Genomic DNA, 25,789 nt, shown 5'->3' on the forward strand with positions numbered 1-25,789 from the left:
AATTGACTATCTATAAATTTTGTGACTAAATTTTATAAACTAAAGTGAGTAAGAAAGACGCATAAGCAAGTCCTAAAATATTTATAGTTGTCTGAATGATTTTTGAAACAAAATATTATCTGCTAGTCTCGGAGCATGGGACGTGTTACTTCTATTAAAATTACTTGCATAAATATTAATTTTAAATAACATAATATGATAAGTTTACTACGTGTCTATGCTCTAAGACTATTTAATAATTTGTTAAAAATTCAACTATTGATCTAAAAGTCCTAGGACTGTTGGATACTAATTTGGTTAAACATTTAACACTCAATATCAAAACATTTCACCATGCTTCTGAATTCAACGATCACGGCCGCCCACTTTATTAATGCTAATCCAGTGATAGCTCTTTTCCTTTCGGCTGCTTCACTTATCTATCAATATTCAATGACTTAACATCATGCTCATGCATAGTATCAATGTATTTTAATCTAGCTTATAAGTCGCTCTCTCCATGACTTGAATTCATGATGTGGTTCCTGCTCTGATACCAATTGTTAAAGATCCAACTATAGATCCAAAAACTCTAAGACTGTTGGATACTAATTTGATTAAGTCTTTAACCCTCAAGATCATAACATAATTTATATATTTTAGATAATATAGTAAGTACTCAATAAATTTTATAAAATTCATATAATATGTCTATTTTTTAATTTTAACATTTTATTTTCTCAGTGCAAAATTTCCTATTTGTTACATATAAATAAGCAATGATAAGGTTTCTTAAAAATAACATACATGCATATACCCAATATAGATCTTTAGGAGAACGATTTCTATACAACTTTTTATATATAGAAAAATGCTTGATATACACATAAATACTACAATACACACTAATGTGTCGGTCATTTTTGTTCTGAGTTGAATTTATTAATTAGTTTTTTGCTAAGTCAAGCTTAATATTATCATTACCAAATCTACGAGGTTCCGTTTGGATTTAAAAAGTGTTTTATCTCATCTCATCTTATCATTATAATTTTCTCAAATTTTCATACAAAATATAATAACTAATTCAACTTTTTCAAATTTCAAAATAATAATAATATTAAAAAATAATATTCTAACAATATTTTTTTTAACTTCCATCCAAAACTATGTCATCTCTGAATACAAACCAACGTCTTGCCTTTTTATTAGTGTAGATGTAGTAGTTTATGAGTAATGCTACAAACTACACTACCATTTTACTTTCATCACATTATATACAATGTGACATTTTTATTTTTTATAAAAAAAGATTTAAAGGTTAATGGACATTGTCTACTCGTTATTGTGTGATAAATGTGAGATAGAAATGTGGTATGTAGAATTTTTCGTAATTTGTATATTAAAGATTAATGGGATTCATACTATTCATTTTACAACTTTTTAAATAACTAAACAATGCGATAGAGTTAATAAAAAAAAATGGTGAAAATAAGTTGTGTATTTTAATTAATAGAGAAAAGCTATCAACCGGATGGGTTTGAAACCTATGTTCACACTAACTACTAACAAAACGTCAAGTAGACATTTTAAGATGAGAAACTCTACACCTGCATACACTCGACACCCTCTCCTTCTTTCTCTCCTTCTCCTTCCCCCATCTGCGTTCGTCATGCCAGCCCTCTACTTTCTCTCCCTCTCCCCGACGGAAGTCCCACTCCCCACGACATCGATGGAAGCCTTGATGCGGACGAGTGTGAAGACATCCGGCCTCAAGCTTTTCTCAAATGAAATGTATTAGTTAACCAAAAGTAAAGACAAAGTATGAAGAAATACGTTGGCTATAATGTACAACAGTTACTGGTTCTCTCCCTAGCTATCATTACTATATGTGTTTTTTTTTTTTTTGCCATCGAGTATGAATACATCCGGTCTCAAGCTTTTCTCAAAATGAAAATGTATTAGTTAACCAAAAGTAAAGACAAATCATGAAGAAATACGTTGGCTACAATGTACAACAGTTACTGGTTCTCTTCCAGCTATCATTAGTACATTTTTTTTTTAATTCATTCACTCTAAACCCATTTAAGTTGCTGCCTGCATATAGGTTATGAATCTGAAAAGGGTTGAAAAAGATATAAGAAAAATACTTTGATCCTGAAAATTGGTCTCGAATTTGTGTCCCGAATGATTTTTTATTTAGTGATTAAGAAAGTATTTTTTAGTGATATTGTAAATTTTTTATTTTTTTAAAAATATTTATGATAATTAAAAAAATACATTAAAAAAAAAAATACACTGTTCAAAATCCTTATTCGGACCCATTTTGATGACTAGCAATCCTCAAGATATAAAGGGCGCAGGTACTCTCCCTAGCTATCATTAGTACATGTTTTCACAGGATGGAAGAGATAAAAGCAAATGTACGCTCACGAGGAAAGTCATCCCCACGGTTCCGTGCCACGTGAGTATGACGGCGATGTCCAAACAGCATTTTCTAGGTGCTTCTCTTATGGCTCACTGCTAATCAACGAGATAAGCTTAAAACTTTAAAAGCATTGCATCATCCTCGTCTTTGCATTCTCACGCGCGGATTTATCTGTTCATTGGACACTTCAACGACCTGTGTAATAAACAGTAAGACGGAGTTCAGATTGGAAGATAAAATAAGATGAAATAATTTTAAATAAAAATTAAAATTTAAATAAAATATTATTAAAATATTTTTTTAATATTAATATTATTTTGTTATTTAAAAAAATTAAATTATTTATTATATTTTGTATAAAAATTAAAAAAAATTATAATGATAAAATGAGATGAAATTAAATATTTTTTTATATCCAAACCTATATATCTGAACTCATTCAATGTTATAATGGAAATGCTTGTTATCCAGAGGATGCGTTCCGAGGATGGGTCATTGGGTATAATGTACAGCAGTTATTGCTATAGGATCAGTGTCGATAGAGTAAGCCGATCAATGTTAACATTGAATTTAAAAGTATGATGGGATGTTTTGATCATTTAACTAAATTAATATTAAAAAATTCTAAAACCTTTAATTCTTAACGGCTGGGTTCTAACAGTCAAATATGAGCATTTTTTTTTTCTTTGATGTGAATTCGTCCGTTTTCCTAGCATTTTACGTTTGGAAACTATGAAGACCTATATAGCCGTTTGGTTTCAATGTTATCCAAAATGAAAACCTGTATTTAAAACGAGAGAAGTGTGGATCAACGACGCAAAATGGGATACATTGCCACGCGTTAAGTAGGAAATTCATTTTGGTCGGTTGGTGAGACTTTTCTTTGTAATTTACTTGTCTGGTGGGTCACAGCAAACTAGCAAAGCGTAGACGGTTACGATACGCAAGAAGCCATTATGACTATGAGCCTCTAGTGAGTCAGATACCACCTGGATGCACGTAGAGCTGTCGTCTGCATTCTCATTGGTCTCCCTCAATTAGATTTTTAACCATTTGGTTAAAATAATTAAATAAAAAGCAATGCACCTCAGTGTCCTCAAATTACGATCATCATCTATTATCTATTTGGAGATTAATAATGAAAAATCCTTTTATTATTTTATTATTATTTAATCTTAAAAAGAAAAAAAAATTAGTTTAAATTTTTATGACAAGTTGTGATTTTATATAATATTATAGTAGAGGTTCTGGTTTAAATTATGACTTTATAACACTCTACCGTTGCTCATTTATTGACGAAGAGTTTGGCATATAAATGAATAGAGTGTTAAAATAAATATAAATGATTAAATCTATTTTTTCTCGTTAACTTAGCAGCGACTCCATTGAGACGGTCTCCAACTATTGAACTTCTAATGGCTAATTCATCGAAACAAAGTTGCCCAAAATGTTTTTCATATTGGTAGCAAGCAACCCAAAAAAGGAGTACAGATATAGTAGGATGGAAAACTCTACTTGAAGGCTGTTATGCGCACCAACCGCGCACGAAAGATGACATGGAATGCAGCTGGATTAAGGAAATGGTGTGTGTTAAAGAGGCAGGAGATGAAATTCTATGGAAAGACTGTACTTGAACTTGAAGGCAGTTTCGCGCATCAACCTTTCAAGCTCGAAGTCCCTGGGTTATTTCGCTCCTCTTCACTGAGAATATCTGTCGACCCCATCATCAAGATGCCGGTGGACAGATCAAGAGGTGAGGTTGGTTCAAAAAGTCTCGGGCGTCTGTTCCACACGGCCTCGGACTCCGTCTACAACACTTGACAGTGCAGGATCATGTACTACTGGTTCAAGAAATTTAAGGACAGTCCCCACTCTGAGATGGGTGGGTATACAAGGATCTTGCACTCTGGAAAACCCGACAAGTATATGGACGAGATCCCCACCTTTGTTGCCCAGCCTCTTCCCTATTCCTTCCTTTTCATCAATTTATATGTACTATGTTTTACCATAAAAAATAAATACAAGACATGGTTACAAAGAGCACAAGTCTTCTATAAATGAAAAAATAATTATAGATGAACGATTTACTATTAAATTTTCCGTATAAACATGATTGTGTGTAATTTTTTTCTTACTCCAAATATCAGAGGTGCTTAATCACTTTTTTTTCTCATATGAGATATTAACTCGTAATATGTAGCTTTCAAATTGTCAGGCTTATGAGTATCTAGTTCAAATTTGTTAGTTCTTCGGCCAATCTCTTACTTACTGTTTGATTTGATAATGAATAATAGTTCTTTATAGAGTCTCGATTAAAGGTTAGAAGAAGAGATTTGAAGTAGAATTTGAGAGAGATGAAGGGATCTAAAAATTGAGTGGCCTGCGTTGGTACACAAAACTGCCTGTGACTAGAAGAATTGCAGTAGGATAGTACTTAAAATCCACGATTGATATGATAATGTCCAACATAAAATCGAATTTTTTTTTTTATTTTTTTATTTTTGTTTCCTTATTGTGCTATTCGCCAACCCCACCTGGATTTTCTGTTTTCCTAACTACAGTACTCATGTTGAAAGGAGACAGAAATGCATGCAATATTTTTGCTTTTGCACCCTAGCCGAGAGAGAGAGCGAGAGAAATCAAGTCAACATGATGCACTTTTGAAATGAAGGATAAGTGGATGGTACTGGTGGCCGGTGAATATGCATCGCCATCGGTCATGGGCTGCATGCATGATCGATATTGGTTTCTGCAATTAATTACTTGGTGTTTTTTCCAATGGAATATATGATTCATGTGAAGGCAGGTGAATAGTGGAAGCTGTCACAAGTCACGTACTCTCATATATATATATATATATAAATTTTTTTTTAATATTTTATTTTTTAATGAAGATCATCATATATATTAATTTCCAAAGATGTGTGTGGTTACTACTCTACCAGGATAGCTTGGCTTCAAAATCTCATTATCAATGAGACACCAGAAAATAAAAATTAAAGGCCGCCATGCATGCATGGTTGCTATATAAAAATATATATATATATATATATATATATATATATTCCAAATGTATGATTGGTCGTTGCAGTCAATATATAAATTCCTTCAACTTGGATCAATGAGATCAGACCATAGAACAAAAGTAAGATTCTATTTATAACTATTTAAAAAGCATAAAAAGGGTATCATTATTAATAGAGAGTGGTAAGACCACTAAGCTTTGTCGTGCTACCACCCACTCAAGTACATTATTACTCCATAAATTCAAAACTACTATTGGAATATTAAATTTTCTTGGTGTTTTGATCTATTTTTTGTTCAGTTCTCAAATTTTAATTGAATAAAAAAATATTTCTGTAGCTTTTTTTTTCTTTTAAAAGCATTCGAAAAAATTTAAAAAAAAAAAGGAAAAAAAAAAGATATTCGGTCATTTTTCATGTGCCATGATCCAAATCTAAAAGCAATTAATATATAGCTGGAAACTAGTGCTACCTTTAATTATTGCTCTCAGATTATGGATTAATGGCACCCCATACTCATACATATATACCAACTCTCAGTTTTTTGACTGTTTTGAGAGGCTGAGAAGCAGAAGCCAGATTCGATTTTTGTACATCAAATTTTATTGCAATATCTGATGACCTTCCACTTGCATTAATCAGTGGCCCATTTGAATTTGACTGAAACCATGCACCCAAATTCCAATAGGGTGAGGCAATCCACTTAAAAGCAACCTCCAATAGCTCTTGCACTTGTAGTAACTGGGCTTTCCCCTGTATATCCATTGTTAATTTATGATTTGCCTTGAAATAAAGGTCTATTATAAGACTAATTTACTGTGCAAGTACTGTATTGTTTGATCGAGAAATGATATCTGTAGTCATAAAGTATGCAAGTATCGCATATTTCTTTAAAAAAAAAAAGAGTAAATGTGAGATTTACATGAAAAAATTTAATTTTTTAGTAGTAAATCCAATTCATTTTCAAAAAAGAGTACGCGACGCTTACACAATCTATGACTATATCTAACATTAGTTTAAAATTAATCTAGATTTTGGCCACTTTCAACATACCCATTTCTTTCTTCAAAAAAAAAAAAAAAAAAAAAACCCCATTTCCATCAAAATATTTTGTATTATTTACTCATTCGCAGCACAAGACAAATACCAATTCAATAGCATTAATTGCTTTAAGAGCATAAATTAACAACCCATTTCCCACTTTGGCCATCATTAGTCTCTAGTGCTCGCATCTCCGATGGCTCTTGTAGTTGTAATTGGCTTTATTCCTTTATTGCCATTATTACTATATTATTTGCCTAAAAAACCCAATTAATTTACTGCACGGGCTCATCAGGATTGCTTCGGCATAAAATGTAAAATTTTGAAATGTTACAGCAAAGAGATTTCATAAAAATAAATATACAAATTGACATAATTTCATATATATGTTACGTTAGGTATATTTTACAATAAAAATAATTTTACAATCTAACGTATCATATCAAGTCACATCAATTTGTGAGTTGACTTTTATCATTCAATTTTTATTATACGAGTTCACTCATAAGCAATTCAATTCTGCAATTTAAATCATCTTATTATTTTGAATCACACTTATAATTAATGTTATACATTTTAAATAATTTCATGTGTTAACTACTTAAATCTCGCTTAAACTATTTCATGTATGTTTGATTAAGGATGAAAAAACTCATTTGCAGCAAAATATGGTTGTTTTGAAACATACCCATACTTCAATGTTTAGACATGAGAGTACGAATACCAACCCATTTCCCACTTTGGCCATCATTACGTCCAAACTTTTGCTATAAAAAAGGTCTTCTCTGTCTACACCCATTGTTTTGTTGCACTTTTTCTTTCTTAATGGATGAATGGTAGTAGTAATCAATGATTCCACGCATTGTATATTAACAATGGCGTTGAAAAGGCATCATTGCTGCCGGAACTAAAGCATAGGTGGACGACGTACGAGCTGATGCCATTAGGCGTAGCCGCATAAGATAACGTTTTCTTATCTTATTTAAGAGAAAGTGAAAAGTGTTTAAATATAAGATAATAACGAAAATGATTTGTACGATTTTAGAGTACGTAAATCTTGCATATTTTTCTTAAATATATAAATTTAGGCATTAATTCATGTAATTTTTTTTTTTATAATAAATTCTATTTGTACATCTGTAAACTATATCTAACATTGGTCATGATAATCATGGGCAGAGAAAGAGAAATTATGATCCGATAAGAAGCTTGAAGATGACATTGTAGAATAATGAAAAATAAATAGAAGTGGAATTTGGCAAGATGATACTCTTCTGAGAGTATTTATCTCACAAGTTAGTGATGAACAAAGAGAATTGAGTATATTCATTTGTACACCAATGATCTCTATTTATAGGTCATTATGCACTGGTTAGCAAAGGGCACAACTATTAGTAATCCAAATGTCACAACCTTAAGAAGTAACACAACTTTTTGACTAAATCAAAAGGTTGTGCCTCTTGATATTTCCTTAAACATCACCACCCCTCATGAGAACCATCATCATGTTAGAGAGCGTTATTCTAAGGGGTACACCGTTTGATGATCACACCTTTTAGAATAACATGCTTGGTATGATGTGACCATCAAGTGATTGATGACACATCCTCCATAAAAATCTTTTTTAGCAAGAAAAATAATAAGATTAAATAAAAAAGTAATACAAACAAACACTCCAAAGAGGTAATAGTAATCCTCCATATAAATCTTTTTTTGACACATCCACCATTTGTTTCAAAACAAGAACTATGAAAAAAATGGCCTATCTCATATTTTTGGACAATGAGCGAATAAGATGAAACCATTCAGGTGATTTTTAGTGCAATTCAGTGTAAGATTATTATTGAACATCAGAATGAGAAAGATGATGTTAAACATCAAATTCAGGTTGTCGGGAAGAGGAGTATAAAAATTCTGAAAAATCAAGACGCAGAAAGGCCATTGTATTTATGGTATAAGGAGTTGAGGGTGCATGTTCCATACCAGTCAAATGGATGTCTGATTAGGGTTACCAGTGGAGCAGGATATTGGCAATTTCTTCAAGGGAGACAGCAGACTCATCTCACTGAGTTACATTATCAATGTTATAAATATTTATTCGACTTTTTTATTTTTTATTTTTTAAATTATAGCAACCTAGCATTACTCTTAAACCTATGCATCAAACTTGGATCTATCTCGGATGCCCATGACGTGTTGAGGGAATTGATGTGGGTGACGTTTGATGTGCTAAATAATTAGTGGATGTTTATCGATCCTAGCTTTCACCCCATAAAGGACCTCTATGTTGGCGGTTTTTGGTGTTTTTGTCAACATATTCGGGTCTTGTAGCCCATGGATCCAACAAACACCCAATGGACCAAAAAGAAATGGGACGAAATGCCTTCCCAAATCCTAACTACTTGTTTCAGAAGTCTGTCTACATGGTCCATCCTCTTGCAGCAGATGGCATGAGAGTCGAAAACGCTCAAAATCTGTTTGTTTGCCAGGAAAAAATGAGTGTTAGAAAGAGAAAAAGAAGAGGGGGAATATAGAGTTGGAGTAATGCTAGAGAGAAGTCATTGTAGCAGTGCACACTTTGCACTCAATGCATGACTGCTTCTAGTTGATTGTTCCCAATACTCACTTGGGAAGATGCGTGGTCTAAATGATGCCACATCATATATGCAAAATGGATGCTCCCAATAGTGACTTCTATCTATATTTATTCTATAGAGTTGAACACAGAGAAGCAGCTGAAATATGAGTTGAAATACTATGCTTCCCACATTCCTTTTAGTGGCACTAAGACGTGGTTTGGATAATGAAAGCCCTTATCTCTTCTTAATATCCAAACATCATAATTACAAATAATTTTTAATTTTCATCTAATCATTACCTAATCATTATAACTTTTCCAAACTTCTAAACAAAATATAAAAAAAAAAAATCAATTTTTTAAAGTCCTAAAATAAAAATTATATTAAAAAATTATATTATAACAATATTTAACTTTATAATATTTTTATTTAACTTTTTTTATATATTCTTTTTCAAAATCCCATAAAACATTTTAACTCAAATAATTGTTTACTCATCTCATCTCAAATATCTCACTATTATTTACAGAGTATCTCAACTCAACTTACTATTCAAACCAGTTTATTATCAAAATGAGGTGTTGGGCTTACTGACTATGTTTGGATGTTGAAGTGAGTTGAGTTGAGATGATAAAATATTATTAAAATATTATTTTTTAATATTATTATTACTTTGAGATTTGAAAAAGTTAAATTGTTTATTATATTTTATGTTGGAATTTGATAAAAGACTCTGCTCTTTTATCTACTGAATAAAATAAATTATAATGACAAGTTAAAATGAATTGAGAAGAGTTGAGATCTAAACTAAACTAGGTTTATCAATCTGAGAGAATATGAACTGATGAATGCGCCCTAGGACCTCGGTATTTGCAGCTGGTTGTGGAGAGTATATGCCAATAAGCTCCACGACCAGAACATTAAACAACACAAAATTATCAAAAACAAAAGTTAATATTGTCGTATTAAGCCGAAGTTATTTTCTTTTTAATTATTAAATTTTTTCTGTCATTGTGGTATTAATAATTAAGAAAAGGATGTGACTCGAAGCTGAGTTGGCAGAAAGCTTTTGGAACACACTCGAATAATCAATCGGAAATGAAGCTGAGGTGGTGGTAGAAAGCTCTTCGAACGCACGCGAATCATCGAACCAAGTATTTTAATACGCTAATATGGTAACGCCCACAGCTTTTAATGCTCCCGTAAATGCAATCATCTTCCTCCACGTCTCTTCTATAAAATCAAATCAAAGCTGACCATTTTCGTCGACTCGCAGTTCTTCAATAACGACAACGACAACAAAAACAAGCTCGATCAGTGACCGATTCCCTGCAATGGCGAGCGCCGAGAAGCAACCGATGGTGGTCGGGATCGACGAAAGCGAGCAAAGTTCGTACGCTCTGGAGTGGACTCTGGATCACTTCTTCGTCCCCTGTTCAGCCAACCCTCCTTTCAAGCTCATCCTCGTCCACGCCAAACCCAGTCCTTCTTCTGCCGTCGGCTTTGCCGGTCCTGGTAAGCACTCTCACCCACCACGAATCTTTTTGCGTGTTTACGAATTACTTCGTTACGTGTTCCTAGTTGGGATTTTACATATGTGATTTATTGACTGAGAGGCGAATTTCTTATTATTCCGGGAAATTGTAGGAGCGGCCGAGGTTTTGCCCTTTGTGGAGGCCGATTTGAAGAAGACCGCTGCCCGGGTCGTTGAAAAGGCCAAGGAACTCTGCAGCAGTAAATCGGTAATCTGTTTTCTTCTTTCGCTAGGATATGCTGATCTGTTATTTGCGTTTCAATTCAATGTTGAACAACATTGATTAGTGATTATCCAACTAGGTATTACATATATATATCTGGTGGAGTAGGGATAGAGAGTGGGGACCTAGACGCCTTGTGTTTGTGTGCATGCTGATGCACAATCATGTGAACTGATGGGAGTGTCACCAGTATTAGGTTCCAATTAACCAACCAAAGAGTTTTATATTTGAATACACATTGGGAACCCACAAAAATTGAGGGAAATAACTCATAAAATGGTTGAATTGAGACTGGATGTGGTGGCTACAGGTTGGGATTGATTGGATGCTTTTGAGTGACTATAAAGCATTTTTTAGACATCAAGATAGAGGATTTCGGTGATTGTTCACTCTCTAACTGGATACTGTAAGATTCTTTGCATGTTAGGAATATCAATATGTTTATATTTTAGATTGGAATTGATCAAACGCTAATGATTAAGCTAAATTCCTCATCCTTTGAGGCTTTGAAGATGTGCTTCCACATTGTGAGCTATAGTGCACAAGTCGTGGAATCCCTTAAAAGGTTTGGGGCAGGCGTGCACATTTTAGCTTGTAAATTTCTCTATAGACCTTAGTTTGGTTAGGAAAGTCAATAATCTACTCTCAAAACAATTAGGAGACAAATTGTTAAAGAAAAATTCTTGGGAGCAGCCACTATTTGGCGGCAGCTACTATACACCATAACAAAATTACCAATTTATCCCTACAACAAAACTCACGCGTCCCTTAGATTCTTCTCATTTGAATCTCATCCCCCGCTTTCCTTCCCAACAGATTTCCTCTCCCCCATCCCTAGCATTCCTTCTGTCCTCCCAGCCTCACCCCCTCGTCTCGCCTATCCTCTCCCCCACCTCCACTTTTCTGCACTCTGATCTGGGTGTAGTGGTGGTGTCGAGGTTGCACACGGCAGAGACACGGTGGCTTGTTGAGGAGCTTGGGCCATGGGTCTCAATCAAGAGAAATGGAGAAGGGGAGCTAAGGGAGGCATGGCTGAGCATGGAGGGTTGAGGGAGGTGTGGTAGAGTTGGTGGCTGGAGGCCAAATGGGTGGAGAAACCCATGGGAGAGTGAGGGTGTGTGAGGGGTAGATTGGGGCTATGGGTGGCTGGGGTAGGTCGATGCTGGCCAGTGGAGGCTTGAGGTGGCGGTTGGAAGCCGTGGGTGGAGGCGTACGGCGGGCTAAACCCGTATCTGGGTGAAACCCATTTTGGGAAAGAGAGGGAAAGGGATGCCGTGCTATAGAAGCTCGGCCGTGGCTAGGGGGAGGTGCTCGACGGTGGGGTTGGAGGCTGATGACGGCAGCAGTAGCAGCGGCAAACCGTGTAGGAGAACCCATTTCGAGTTGAGAGAGGGGGCTGCGTGTGTGGGCTTCTGTGGAGGTTTGAAGGTGGCTGACGTGAGGGGGAGCCGATGGTGGTGGCCGATGACATTGCAAGTGGCACACGGCAGGGCTGGGTGAGGCGATGAGCTGAGAGAGGGAATCAGGTAGGGGGGAGGGGAATCCATTTCTGAAACGCGATTTTGTTTTTTAAAAAAAAGACACGTAACGTGTGCTATGGATCAGTTGTGAACAATGGCTGATTCGTAGAAAAACTCATTCTTAAATGAGCTTACAATTAGGAAACCTAACCTTCTTCAAGACCGAAGCAAAGGTACTTCTGATGAATTAAAGATGCCAAAGCATCTTCTTTTAGCATCTTAGCTGGGTTGTATGTAGGTGCACGATGTGATGGTGGAGGTGGTGGAAGGAGATGCTAGAAATGTTCTTTGTGAGGCTGTGGAGAAACACCATGCATCCATTTTGGTTGTTGGCAGTCATGGCTATGGAGCTATTAAAAGGTACCGATCTCAACCCTTTTCTCTCACTCATGCTTTCATGGTTTCCTTTATTATTTTCCTTGGCATGTTTTCATACTCTCCAATCGCTAAATTATAAGGAAGTTAACAAGTGAACTCTCTGTAGACTGTAACAAGCAAGAACTCATCATAAGTTTACCATCTATGATTCACTGTTTATTCCTTGGAGACTTGCACCGATGGAAATAATATGTTTTGGTCTTTCGCACAAATGTTAACAATCCATTTTGTTTTCTTATGCAGGGCTGTTTTAGGCAGTGTCAGTGACTATTGTTCTCATCATGCTCACTGTACTGTGATGATTGTGAAGAAGCCCAAAATCAAACACTGAGCTTAAGTGCTAATGCACGTACAGAAATTAAATCATCCGAGTAGTTGTCTATGTAATAAATTTGATCATTGCACATAATGTCGTCGTCACTCTTCCCTTTTTTTTTTTTTTTTTTTTGTTTAGTTATGTCCTGCGTTCTCCACATCTGATGTCAAATATGGCATGTAAACTCAACTTTGAATAACAAGTTTATATATGCATGCAGTGTTGCATTTGCTGTCGTCTGATTTTTATCAATTTCGTCCCAGTTGATGTGAATGGGGGAAGTTGGGAATTCCGAATTCCGAAATCCGAATACCCACATATATTCTTGAAATTTTGATCGAGTTCGTCGTTAATGTCCTCAGCCTGCTTTTTGCCAATTTGCTTTTGGAAAGCTAGCATCCGATACTTGCAATCTCAATAGATTAGCCAAACGCTAAAAAAATAAAAGTTGACAGCTATTGAGATAAAATTCTGGCCACATTCGATGAGGTAAAGCATTTGAATTTTTGTCTACAGTATATCTAAAACAAAAGTTAAATTTGATGTATACTATAGATAAACTAAATATTTTTTTATTATTACTTTTGGCACATTCTCTCTCTTCTCTTGACGATTCCTATTCCAAATATAATTCCGTTAATTTCTCTCTAAAAAAACCAGAAACTCTATTCCTTCTGCACACGACCTTTGTTCGACCAAGAAGCCCCACCACCGCACCACCAACCCAAGTCTCATCGGCAACAACGGCACCGCACCATCACACTCCAACTCCAAGGACAGTAAATCGCCAAGTTGACTCAGAACCTGGTAAACCCCTCTTTCTCTCGCATACTCCTTGATCCTTCTGCCCCTGCTTTCGATTCCTTTTCTTCTGATCTCCTACGTCTTTTGGTCCAGTGGGTTTGTGGAAGCCTTGGCATTCGGATACCTAACCTTGCAGCTTGGGTTCAAGCCGTTTCTCAAGAAAGCTCAAGAAACCCTCAAAAAATTTGACCCCCCTTCTCCTCCCTCCCAATAAATTACCACCATCTTAAATATATATATATATATATATATATATATATATATATATATATATTTGGGTTCTTTCTTCCTTTTTCTGTGTTGTACATAGCTAAGGTCTTTTCGGAATAAGAGAAAACTAGAGAGAAAGCAATAAACCAAAAACTTGAGGGGATTCTGAGTGTAAGAGAGGCTTTCAAGGATAGGGCTGTAAATGAACCGGTTTGTTCGATAGCCTACTCGGTTAAATTCGAATTGAACTCGACTCGTAAAAAAAAAAAAAGCTCGTTCGTGAAAACAAATACCCGCTCAATTTTTAAATGACACGACTCGGTTAAGACTCATTAAGGCCTACTCGTTTATGCTCGAGTCGACTCGTTAACTCGATTCGATTAAAACTCATTCGTATATTGATAAATATATACATACATCTATGTATATATACATATATATATATATATGTATTAGCTAATAATATAAGCATACCACTTTTATAATTGAAATATATAATATGTAATGTAATTACTTATGTCTATATAATGAATATACTTCATATGTATATTTTACAATTTGTATAATAATTAGTCGATAAAATTTAATAACTTCAAATACTAGTATGTGGGAACTATATATAAAATAGATATATGCTATCATATTAAGTGTATGTATTAATAATATATGTAGGCATATAATATATTGTTATTTTGGATAAATATCAATGAGTTAGATATTAATTATTTATAAATTTTTTAAAATTTTATAATTCAATAGAGGTTCTACTTGTTAGTTGTATAAATTCAATATTAGATATTTTATTTTCTTTATTTATTAATTATTAAATCTTATTCAAAAAATTAAAAAATAAACAATTCGTTTGTGGGATGAGTTCGAGCTCGAGTTGAGAATTTAGCTTATCGAGTCAAACTTGAACAAAGAATAAAAAAAATCTCGAGCTCGAACTGAAGTATTTTGAGTCAAACCGAACTTGGCAAGCCAAAGACCGACTCAACTCAGCTTGATTACAACCCTATTCAAGGTATAAGGGAAACAATCACAAAGTCTTTGAAGTTTCACGCAGATCAAAGTTTCCTATACATTTTCCTGGAAATTTCCACTTTCTTTTTTTCCCCTTTCTCTCTCGCTTTCTTGCCAGCCAAATGGTAAAGTTCTCTAACTCCCTGTTCGAGTATTTCATTTGAGCTGTTGCGCTGGAGCTGTGTCATTTGTAAATTGCTTGAGATTTTGGTGTTTTTTCATCCTAATTCCGTGGTTGAAATGTGATTTTTTCTCTAGCTTTAATTTTGTTGTTGAACTTTAATGTCAGCTTTCGATGAGGAGTTTTTTAACTGAGGGCATACAAGCGCGTGCACACAAATGTGTGCTTTTGAAAAGATCGACAGTGGCATTTGCATGACTAATTGACTAATTTTTTGATATGGTTACACATAATTTTCTTCTCCTCTGGCGTATGTTCTTTCTCTGTCTCTTCAAATGAATAATGTGTGGACCATGAAATGGAAACTTGTATCAATAAATGATCATTTGAAATATCGTTTTACATACTGAATTGTGGTTGATTCTTTTAAGAGATGGCTAGATCCGCCGTGTTACTCTCATTGCCACCATCACAAGGCCTTCACGAGCCATTCTAAGACCACACTTAGCTATCCAAATGCCCAAACAGTCACTGTACATGGGATAGCCGCCACGTATGACCCTTCCAGCATCATCGACTGTGATGATCGGCGAGCAACGCATGGGTTATCCCGTCGATGGTATAACCCTCTATCCCTCGATTATTTATGTTAGATGTTGATTAGTTGATTAGGTTGTGGACAGTGCTGTTAGTATTGTGGAGTTTGTTGTATTGTGATATATCGTGTAGTGAAGTGTTAGGCATCCTGTGTAGCGAAGTGTTGGACATTCTGTGTAGTGAAGTGTTGGGCTTATCTGTGTAGTGCGCTGTGGAGTGTGGAGCGTAGTTGGGAATTGTGCTGTGCAGTGTTGTGGACTATGCGGTGTAGTGTGGTTGTGGAGTATGTGCTGTATTGGTGACGTGATATGTGGAGTGGGAACAATACATGATGAGTATACTCTGTATGTGTGTGTGTGGCGTAGTGTAGAATAAGGAGAGTATATACTCTCCTGGCGTGTACTCTGTGTGGAATGGGAAGAGTACACGTAGAGTGTACTCTGTGTGGCGTAGTGTGAATGGAGTACACGTGAAGTGTACTCCATGTGGTGGAGTGATGCACCATATGACAAGTATGTCATAATAGCGATGGGTCGTAGTGTGTATGAAGAGAGTACACGTGAAGTATACTCCATGTGGTGGAGTGATGCACCGTATGGCTGATATGTCATAGTGGTGATGTGGCATCATGTGTATGAAGAAAGTATACGTGAAGTGTACTCCATGTGGTGGAGTGACGCACAATATGACGGGTATGCCATAATGGTGATGTGGCGTAACGTGTGTGAAGAGAGTACACGTAGAGTGTACTCTATGTGGTGGAGTGATACACCCTATGGCGGGTATGCCATAGTGGTGATGTGGCATAGTGTATGAAGAGAGTACATGTGAAGTGTACTCTATGTGGTGGAGTGATACATCATATGACGGGTATGCCATAATGGTGATGTGGCGTAATGTGTGTGAATAGAGTACACGTGAAGTGTACTCCATATGGTGGAGTGATGCACCATATGGCGGGTATGCCATAATGGTGATATGGCGTAGAGTGTATGAAGGGAGTACACACGGAGTGTACTCCATGTGGTAGAGTGATGCACCGTATGGCGGGTATGCCATATTAATGATAGGTTGTAGCGTGTGAAAAGGGAGTATACGCGGAGTGTACTCTATATAGTGGAGCAATGCACCATATGGCAAGTACGCCATAGTGGTGATATGGCGTAGTATGTGTGAAGGGAGTAAATGTGGAATGTACTCCATGAGGCAGCAACACTTCGTATGGCATGTCGCAGGAATAAGGATGGTTGTGTGATTAATGGGCGTGATTAAATAGTGTCGGGAATTGTGGAACAATATCCTGAAGTAGTTATGGTGCAGCTTGTAGTCTAAAGTGACAAGTGTCACCGTGATAGACTTATGGCTAGAAGTATGCGTGAAGTAGCAGAATAAGTGTAAGAGCACGTAGCGAAAGCATGACTGGGCAACGTCACGAAGTGACGTGGTTACTGACAGTCGTGCTTATGATGGGTGAGTTAGTGTAGAAATTGTATAGCAGGAACGTGACGAGATGTCACGATGTGATAGGAGTACGTGAGGAACCATACTCGTGATGAGCTAAGGGTTGATGTAAGAATGACGTAGCGGGATGTCAGGCGACGTGACAAGGTCATGGTATAGCTCGGATGTAGTCTCAAGCTGTGTGACGTGACATAAGGCGTAATAGTGAATGGGGTCTTGTCATGTTAAGTGTTGGGATGAACTGTCATAAGGGACGGGTAGCATGAAAAGTCATGCTAGCCTGGTTGAGAGAAGGTTGGTATCGGAGTATGACCCTTATCCCTGCGAGCAGGTGATCAATGTGTCATATGTAGATCTTAGGTAATAAAGGGGTAAGGTACATGTGTAATCTGGTTAGACACATGTGCCAGACGGATTCACCATATATAATAGGTAATTTGTCCTGAACACAGTTACACAGTGCTTAAGCCTCAGGGTTGGCTTAGAGCCGTGTAGCTTGTATGGTTGGGAATGAGGATTTAGTATGGGCTAAGGTGCATGAAGATAGTGATGGGTGTATTGTTAGGAGTGAGATGAGTGATTCTATCGTTCGAAATCATGCGTCGAATGTGGTTAGTAAGAAGAGTAAGACTAAGGTCTTAGTGTCTTAATCCTAAGGTGAATTATGGGTTCATTTTAGTGGATGAGCACTCGAGGCAAGACCTTGAGTTGGAAGATGTGGTGATTGTAGAGGTCCCTGAAGGGTTTAAAATAGTTAAGGGCTCATAAGAGCATGAGATAGAAGGAGATTGTTCTAAGTAAAGCGTAGTTCTATTTCTACCTTAAGTTGTTTATGCATTAGATAGAGAATGACGTTAAGGTTATGTGTATGCATGTAGGTTGCCATCTGACAGGCACATGAATGGACTGCATGATATGCAAGTAGTATAGAGTCCAGGTAAGTGTTACGTTCATACTTTTCTAGAGTCTTTCTAAAATATATAAAGAAACGAAAAGAAACGCTTTTCCTCACAATGCCTTACGAAAAGACACGAATGACATTTTTCGAAAGAAAATGCTAATTGTTCAATGGTATAAGTATGTACGGCCCTCATTGGCAGCCCATTTTTACGCAACGAAAGTATTAATTGTACGCATGTGAATGGATGACTATACAATGTATCTATTGTATGTATTTTCTAAGAAAATGCACGAACTGCACAGAAGGCATGAAGACAGACGCTTTTATGGATCTTACGAACCAACGCTTTTATGCGTGCCATGAGGTGATGCTCGTGGATGCCGTGAAAGATGACGTTTAAGGTGACGCTTATAGATGCCATGAAAGCCGATGTCTAAGCTCATGTATGTTTTAAAATGAAGTTTTCCACGAACGAACTGTTAACGATGTTTTCTTATGAAAAGAAATGTTTTCTCACGAAAAGAAATGTTTTTCTCATGAAAAGAAATGTTTTTCTCATGAAATGACTGTTAAATGAAAGAAAAAATTGAATGAAAGCTCCAGCTCTTTAGAGCTGGCATGAATGAATGAAAAGTCATGAATGAATGAAAGCATGAAATGTATGAAGACACGTAACGGCCACATGAATGAATGAAAAGGGTACCAATGAATGAGCAGATTGCAATGCCGGGTAAGTAGTACTGGTAGTGCACCTAGTGCTGCCCCCTATGAAAGGGATTCCCAACTCGTGGCCACGGGCGGAGTTCGGGTCCAAAGGAAGACCGCTAACCCCAACACAAGGGGCGTAACAGTGTGTATTGGCCTATGAAAGTGATAAGAAAAAATATATGAACGCATGAATGCATGTACGCACGTAACGCACGAACGCACGAACTTTTAAGAAATGAAGGCACTGACGGGGAAAACATTTTAAGAAGAGAAAGCCCATTTTCAAAGGAAAACCCCGTCCAGTGATGTTTTCGAATGAATGCACGTATGTATGAATGTATCGCATTCTTGCAGAAATGAAGGCACTGACGGGGAACATGTTTTACGAAAGGAAAGTCCATTTTCAAAAGAAAACCCCGTCCAGTGAAGTTTTCAACGAATGCACGTATGCACACACGCATGTACGTATAGTATGTATGAATGATGAATGCATGAATGAAAACCTATGTTATTATATTTTAACCGTATGAAGTAATGCTTACGAGTCATCGACTCATTTTAGTTTTTATGCATGTCCCTCCCCCTTACAGGAACCGAATGATCAGGACGGACATGGCCCATGAGGAAGAGCACGGAAGTCTAGGCACAAGTTTTAATGGCACGAGAGACCCTTTTTTTGTAAGATTAATGTTTTTCGCTGTAAACCTCTTTTATTCTAAAAGCACATTTTATGATATAAACGTAGAGTCTTGCACCCTGGGTATGTAAGTAAAAAGTTTTAAATCGGACGGTAATTCCCGTTGTCCTTTATAAAAATATTTTACAAAATGCCCCACCACAAGGACGGGCGTTACACATATCTGCAGAAAAATCGTCAACACTGGGCATTGAAGCCGAATAAGGAAACTCAAAGGGCGGCGTGCTCATGGATTCAGTACCCTTGGTGGGCAAGTCAAAATCAAAGGTTGTCACCGAATAAGCAAGGGCTTGGCCCATGAGCCTAATAAGGTCATCGAGACCTGGCAATACAGGTGGGGAGACCTTGACTAGAGAAGCCTCTGGCGTCTTCTCCCTAGGGGAAGCATCAGGAGCCCCCTCACCAACAACAAGGTTGGAATCAAAAGGTACTCATCATTCCAACTCCACTTCTGCCCTTGCAGTGGATCCAACAACCTCGTCCCCGACGATGCCACTATGAGGGCACTTGGGCAAAGAGCCATCATATTGAGGAGCACGCCTCTTCCTCCCTGGCTGGGGAGCACGTCTCTTCGCTGGAGGCACCACGACCTTAAGTTTACGTCCCCTGACTTGAGAAAGGAAGAAGAGGTACGAAAAGAGGGAGTATGGACAGAAGGAAGTGAATCAAGAAAGAGAAAGATCATAAACAGTAATCATGAGGGTTCTTGGGAATCCGAAAGGTTGGCTGCGTCGGCAGTTACCATTTCTTTCGAATAAAGGACATTGAAAGCGCGCGAACGTTTATGGCTGACGTGGGCCACATTTTAAGGAATGTGTATAAACTTAAACCCACACATTATCTATCATGGGCCTTTGGTGGGGTAGGAAAAGTTTAAATTTGGCTAACCGCCTATCTATTGTAAGTTAGCGGGGTAAGGTTATCACATGGGGGTAGAAGGCGCGAAACTAATTAATCTCCTATGTGCTGGCACAAAGAAAATTAGCGGGATAATTGAAGGGAATATTTGGGTCCTCTTGCTTCCGAGCCCACGGCTGGAAGGCAGACCCAACCTACAACTTTAACCTACAAGACTTATAGCCCAAGAGCCCACGCGAGCATGATATCAATAAGAGAACAACAATACTCACAATGAGGTAACGACCATGGATGAAGATAGTTATCCTGTGATCGATAACTCCTATAGATCAGAGTTGTTTTCCACTCTCTCTTCCTTAAGGGATAATTAGAGATAAACGTACAAGACTGATGGTTTTTGACCCCCTTGACATGTCCCTGCGCCTTTATAAATGGTTCATGAAGGTAACAAATGTTTCCTTGGACTTCTTGAGATATTTTACATTGAGACTACTTCTCTAACTTAAGCATCAGAGTTTATCTTGGGTACCCAATGCCGCCAAGTTATTCATTGCATGTAATTCGAGTGGTTGGTGCTAAGAAACACATCCTCTTGTAGCAGATGACATGAGATTCGAAAACGCTCAAATCTGTTTGTTTGCCATAAAAAATGAGTTTTAGAAAAAGAAAAAGAAGAGGGGGAGATAAAGTTGAACACAAAGAAGCAACTGAAATATGAGTTGAAGTACTAAGTTTCCCACATCCTTTTAGTGGCACTAAGGCCTGGTTTGGATAATGAAGGTCCTCCATCTCATCACATCCTATTTCATCTCAATATCCAAATACTACAAATATAAACATTTTTAAATTTTTAACTTTTTCATCTAATTATTACCTAATTATTACAACTTTCTCAAACTTCCAAATAAAACATAAAAAATAATTCAATTTCTTCAAGTCCTAAAATGAAAATTATATTCTAATAATATTTTAACTTTATAATATTTTTATTCAACTTTTTTATCTCTTCTTTTTCAGAATTCAATAAAATATTTTAATTTAAACAATTGCTAACTTATCTCATCTTAACTCAAATATATTACTATTATTTACAGATTATCTCAACTCAACTCACTGTTCAAACCAGCTTGTTATCAAAATTGAACGGACGAATGAGCTCTAGGCCATCGGTATTTGCAGCTGGTCATTTAGGCCTCACTTGTTTTCAATGTTTATTTCCACTCATCTTATCTTATCATTATAATTTTTTTAAATTCTCATACAAAATAAAATAAATAATTCAATATTTTTAAATCTTAAAATAAAAATAATATTAAAAAAATATATTCTAATAATATTTTATTTAATATTTTAATTTTAATCTCAATTCATTTAATCTGATCTTATTTTATCTGTAAAAACAGACGAGAATATATTCCAATGAGCTCCACGGAACATCCAACAACACAAAATTATCAAAAGAGCTGCACAACTGGCCGCTTGCACTTACCGTTGCAAGTGTAAAAATAGTGTTTTTTTTTTTTTTTTAATTCACATTTCTTATCATTTTTAAATATTTAAAAAAATAAAAAATAAATCTATACATAAAAAATTACTTCCTTTATCATGAAGTACAAATAAAAAATAAAATTCTCAAATAGAGCAGTAACTATTGGGCGGATATTAGTTTTTTTTCTTATAAAAAATAAAAGTTAATATTGTCGTACTGGCCGAAGTTATTTTCTTTTTAATTATTATATTTTTTCGGTCATCGTGGTATTAATAATTAAGAAAGGATGCTGATTCGAAGCTGAGTTGCAGAAAGCTTTTGGAACGCACTCGAATAATCAATCGGAAACGAAGCTGACGTGGTGGTAGAAAGCTCTTCGAACGCACGCGAATCATCGAATCAAGTATTTTAATACGCGAATCTGGTAACGCCCACAGCTTTTAATGCTCCCGTAAATGCAATCATCTGCCTCCGCGTCTCTTCTGTAAGTCAAATCAAAGCTGACCATTTTCGTCGACTCGCAGTTCTTCAATAACGACAACGACAACAAAAACAAGCTCGATCAGTGACCGATTCCCTGCAATGGCGAGCGCCGAGAAGCAACCGATGGTGGTCGGGATCGACGACAGCGAGCACAGTTCGTACGCTCTGGAGTGGACTCTGGATCACTTCTTCGTCCCCTGTTCCGCCAACCCTCCTTTCAAGCTCATCCTCGTCCACGCCAAACCCCCTCCTTCTTCTGTCGTCAGCTTCGCCGGTCCTGGTACGGACTCTCACCCACCACGAATCTTTTTGCGTTTACGAATTACCTCGTTACGTGTTCCTAGTTGGGATTTTACATATGTGATTTATTGACTGAGAGGCGGAGTTCTTATTATTTCGGGAAATTGTAGCAGCGGCCGAGGTTTTGCCCATAGTGGAGGCCGATTTGAAGAAGATCGCTGCCCGGGTCGTTGAAAAGGCCAAGGAACTCTGCAGCAGTAAATCGGTAATCTGTTTCCTTCTTTCGCTAGGATATCCTAATCTGTTATTTGCGTTTGAATTCAATGTTGAACAACATTGATTAGTGATTATCCAACTAGGTATTACATATATATATCTGGTGGAGTAGGGATAGAGAGTGGGGACCTAGACGCCTTGTGTTTGTGTGCATGCTGATGCACAATCATGTGAACTGATGGGAGTTTCACCAGTATTAGGTTCCAATTAACCAACCAAAGAGTTTTATATTTGAATACGCATTGGGAACCCACAAAAATTGAGGGAAATAACTCATAAAATGGTTGAATTGAGACTGGACGTGGTGGCTACAGATTGGGGTTGATTAGATGCTTTTGAGTGACTATAAAGCATTTTTTAGACATCAAGATAGAGGATTTCGGTGATTGTTCACTCTCTAACTGGATACTGTAGGATTCTTTGCATGTTAGGAAGATCAATAAGTTTATATTTTAGACTGGAATTGATCAAACACTAATGATTAAGCTAAATTCCTCATTCTTTGAGGCTTTGAAGATGTGCTTCCACATTGTGAGCTTTAGTGCACAAGTCGTGGAATCCCTTAAAAGGTTTGGGGCAGGCGTGCACATTTTAGCTTGTAAATTTCTCTATAGACTTAGCTTGGTTAGGAAAGTCAATAATCTAATCTCAAAACAATTAGGAGACTAATTCTTAAATGAGCTTACAATTAGGAAACCTAACCTTCTTCAAGACCGAAGCAAAGGTACTTCTGATGAATTAAAGATGCCAAAGCATCTTCTTTTAACATCTCAGCTGGGTTGTATGTAGGTGCATGACGTGATAGTGGAGGTGGTGGAAGGCGATGCTAGAAATGTTCTTTGTGAGGCTGTGGAGAAACACCATGCATCCATTTTGGTTGTTGGCAGTCATGGTTATGGAGCTATTAAAAGGTACTGATCTCAACCCTTTTCTCTCACTCATGCTTTCATGGTTTCCTTTATTATTTTCCTTGGCATGTTTTCATACTTTCCAATCGCTAAATTATAAGGAAGTTAACAAGTGAACTCTCTGTAGACTGTAACAAGCAAGAACTCATCCTAAGTTTACCATCTGTGATTCACTGTTTATTCCTTGGAGACTTGCACCGATGGAAATAATATGTTTTGGTCTTTTGTGCACCGATGGAAATAATATGTTTTGGTCTTTTGTGCAAATGTTAACAATCCATTTTGTTTTCTTATGCAGGGCTGTTTTAGGCAGTGTTAGTGACTACTGTTCTCATCATGCTCACTGTACTGTGATGATTGTGAAGAAGCCCAAAATCAAACACTGAGCTTACATTACCTATTTCACGTGCTAATGCACTTACAGAACTTAAATCAGCCGAGTAGTTGTCTTTGTAATAAAATTTGATCATTGCACATAATGTCGTCGTCAGTCTTTTTTTTTTTTTTCCCTGCGTTCTCCACAGCTGATCTCAAATATGGCATGTAAACTCAACTTTGAATAACAAGTTTATACATGCATGCATTGTTGCATTGCTATCGTCTGACTTTTATCAATTTAGTTCCATTTGATGTGAATGGGGGAAGTTGGGAATTCCGAATATTCGTATTTATTCTCGAAATTTTGATCGAGTTCGTCATTGTCCTCAGCCTGCTTTTGCCAATTTGCTTTTGGAAAGCTAGCATCCAATGCTTATTAGGTGCTAAACGGCATCCTTCCTCGGCCACCAAAGTAAAAGTGGGTCATAAAAAAAAACTTCTATAATAATAAAGCAGAAAAAAGCATTAAAATGTGCCGAGAAGAACACAATTGTCAATTACCCCAACTGATCGACAGTAATATTTTAGACACTCTCTAGCGAACTCTCTAAAATCAAAGCAATTTTTGCCGTTGCCTTAACTGTAATAACTGTCCCTCGCAAAGTGTCCAGTTTTGCCGCACTTGTAACAACTCCTATGAACACCATACCCACTGCGATAACCACGCCACTGCCTCCTCGCCCGCCGGATCTCCTACTACAGTACCCATCACCCTCATCATACCATCCACCTCCCCCACCGTACCCCGTCTCTTTGTCAAGGTTCTTGACTTAACAAGTAAATATTAGGCACTTCGACTTGCAATGTGCTTTATTCGATACTTCCTTAATTTAAAAAATTGTACTTAAATATAACTGAAAATTACTAAAAGACTCGATAACATGCCTAAATATTAGCAACACAACTAGACTCATTACCCTATTGACCCAAACATGGCCCACGAAACTAAAGACCCATTCATAAAAGTAAATACATAACTGCTGCAAGACTCTTAAAAACATATGATCCTTTTAGAACAAAAACACATCATATCAAGCCATGGCCACACAATCACTTGGATGGCTCAGATGAAGGCACGCGTGGGGGTAACATGATAGGCCCCCCTCTTCGAGGACCTTATGGATAAGGTTCCCAAATTGATCTCAAAATGCTCTAATTTCTTCCCTGTCGCTTGGGCCTTCGACTGAGGATCTTCTTTGGTTTCAGATGCAAGGATCCATCCATGTTGACAAGAAGAAGCTTCGGTGGAGGCATAGATGTTGAACCAAGGCATTTCTTTAGACAAGAAACATGAAAGATCAAATGGATTTGAGACTCCAATGGCAGCTTCAAGTGATAGGCAATCATCTCGAACCTTTCTTCGATCTGAAAGGGCCCATAAAATCGTTGGGCAAGCTGCAGCTAACAGTTATCAGTAGGGTTTGAGCCTTACGTAAACCCAATCTCCTTCCTCAAACTTTCATTACGTACGATTGAGGTCTGCAAACTTCTTCATGCACTCTTGTGCCTCTCGTAGGTTATCCTCCAAGATTTGGAGAATGGCATCTTATTCCTTCAAGAAGTCTTCCATTGCTTGAACTCGTGCTGTGCCTGGAGCATATTGGAGAAGACAAGGAG

The 25,789-nt window shown here is 37.0% G+C and overlaps 2 protein-coding genes across 4 annotated transcripts; both read left to right on the forward strand.

Moving 5' to 3' along the window:
• Positions 1 to 10,087: 10,087 nt before the first annotated feature.
• Positions 10,088 to 24,387, forward strand: LOC121259861 (universal stress protein PHOS34-like). Of its 3 annotated transcripts, XR_005939646.1 has the most exons (6): positions 10,088 to 10,222; positions 10,324 to 10,562; positions 10,695 to 10,789; positions 12,563 to 12,684; positions 12,946 to 13,118; positions 24,275 to 24,387. XR_005939646.1 is itself a non-coding variant. In XM_041161657.1 (4 exons), the coding sequence occupies exons 1-4, from the start codon at positions 10,382 to 10,384 to the stop codon at positions 13,031 to 13,033; spliced, it is 486 nt and encodes a 161-aa protein (XP_041017591.1). In that variant the 5' UTR covers positions 10,229 to 10,381; the 3' UTR covers positions 13,034 to 13,248. The 3 variants fall into 3 exon arrangements, 1 of the variants encoding a protein (XP_041017591.1); XR_005939645.1 differs by lacking the exon at positions 10,088 to 10,222 and having other exon boundaries at positions 10,229 to 10,562; XM_041161657.1 differs by lacking the exons at positions 10,088 to 10,222; positions 24,275 to 24,387 and having other exon boundaries at positions 10,229 to 10,562; positions 12,946 to 13,248.
• On the forward strand, positions 22,150 to 24,387 carry LOC121259862 (universal stress protein PHOS34-like). Its single transcript, XM_041161658.1, has 5 exons — positions 22,150 to 22,311; positions 22,412 to 22,650; positions 22,781 to 22,875; positions 23,676 to 23,797; positions 24,093 to 24,387. The coding sequence occupies exons 2-5, from the start codon at positions 22,470 to 22,472 to the stop codon at positions 24,178 to 24,180; spliced, it is 486 nt and encodes a 161-aa protein (XP_041017592.1). The 5' UTR covers positions 22,150 to 22,311; positions 22,412 to 22,469; the 3' UTR covers positions 24,181 to 24,387.
• Positions 24,388 to 25,789: the final 1,402 nt, after the last annotated feature.

Source organism: Juglans microcarpa x Juglans regia, chromosome 4D (genome assembly GCF_004785595.1).
Source record: "Juglans microcarpa x Juglans regia isolate MS1-56 chromosome 4D, Jm3101_v1.0, whole genome shotgun sequence".
NCBI lineage: Eukaryota > Viridiplantae > Streptophyta > Magnoliopsida > Fagales > Juglandaceae > Juglans > Juglans microcarpa x Juglans regia.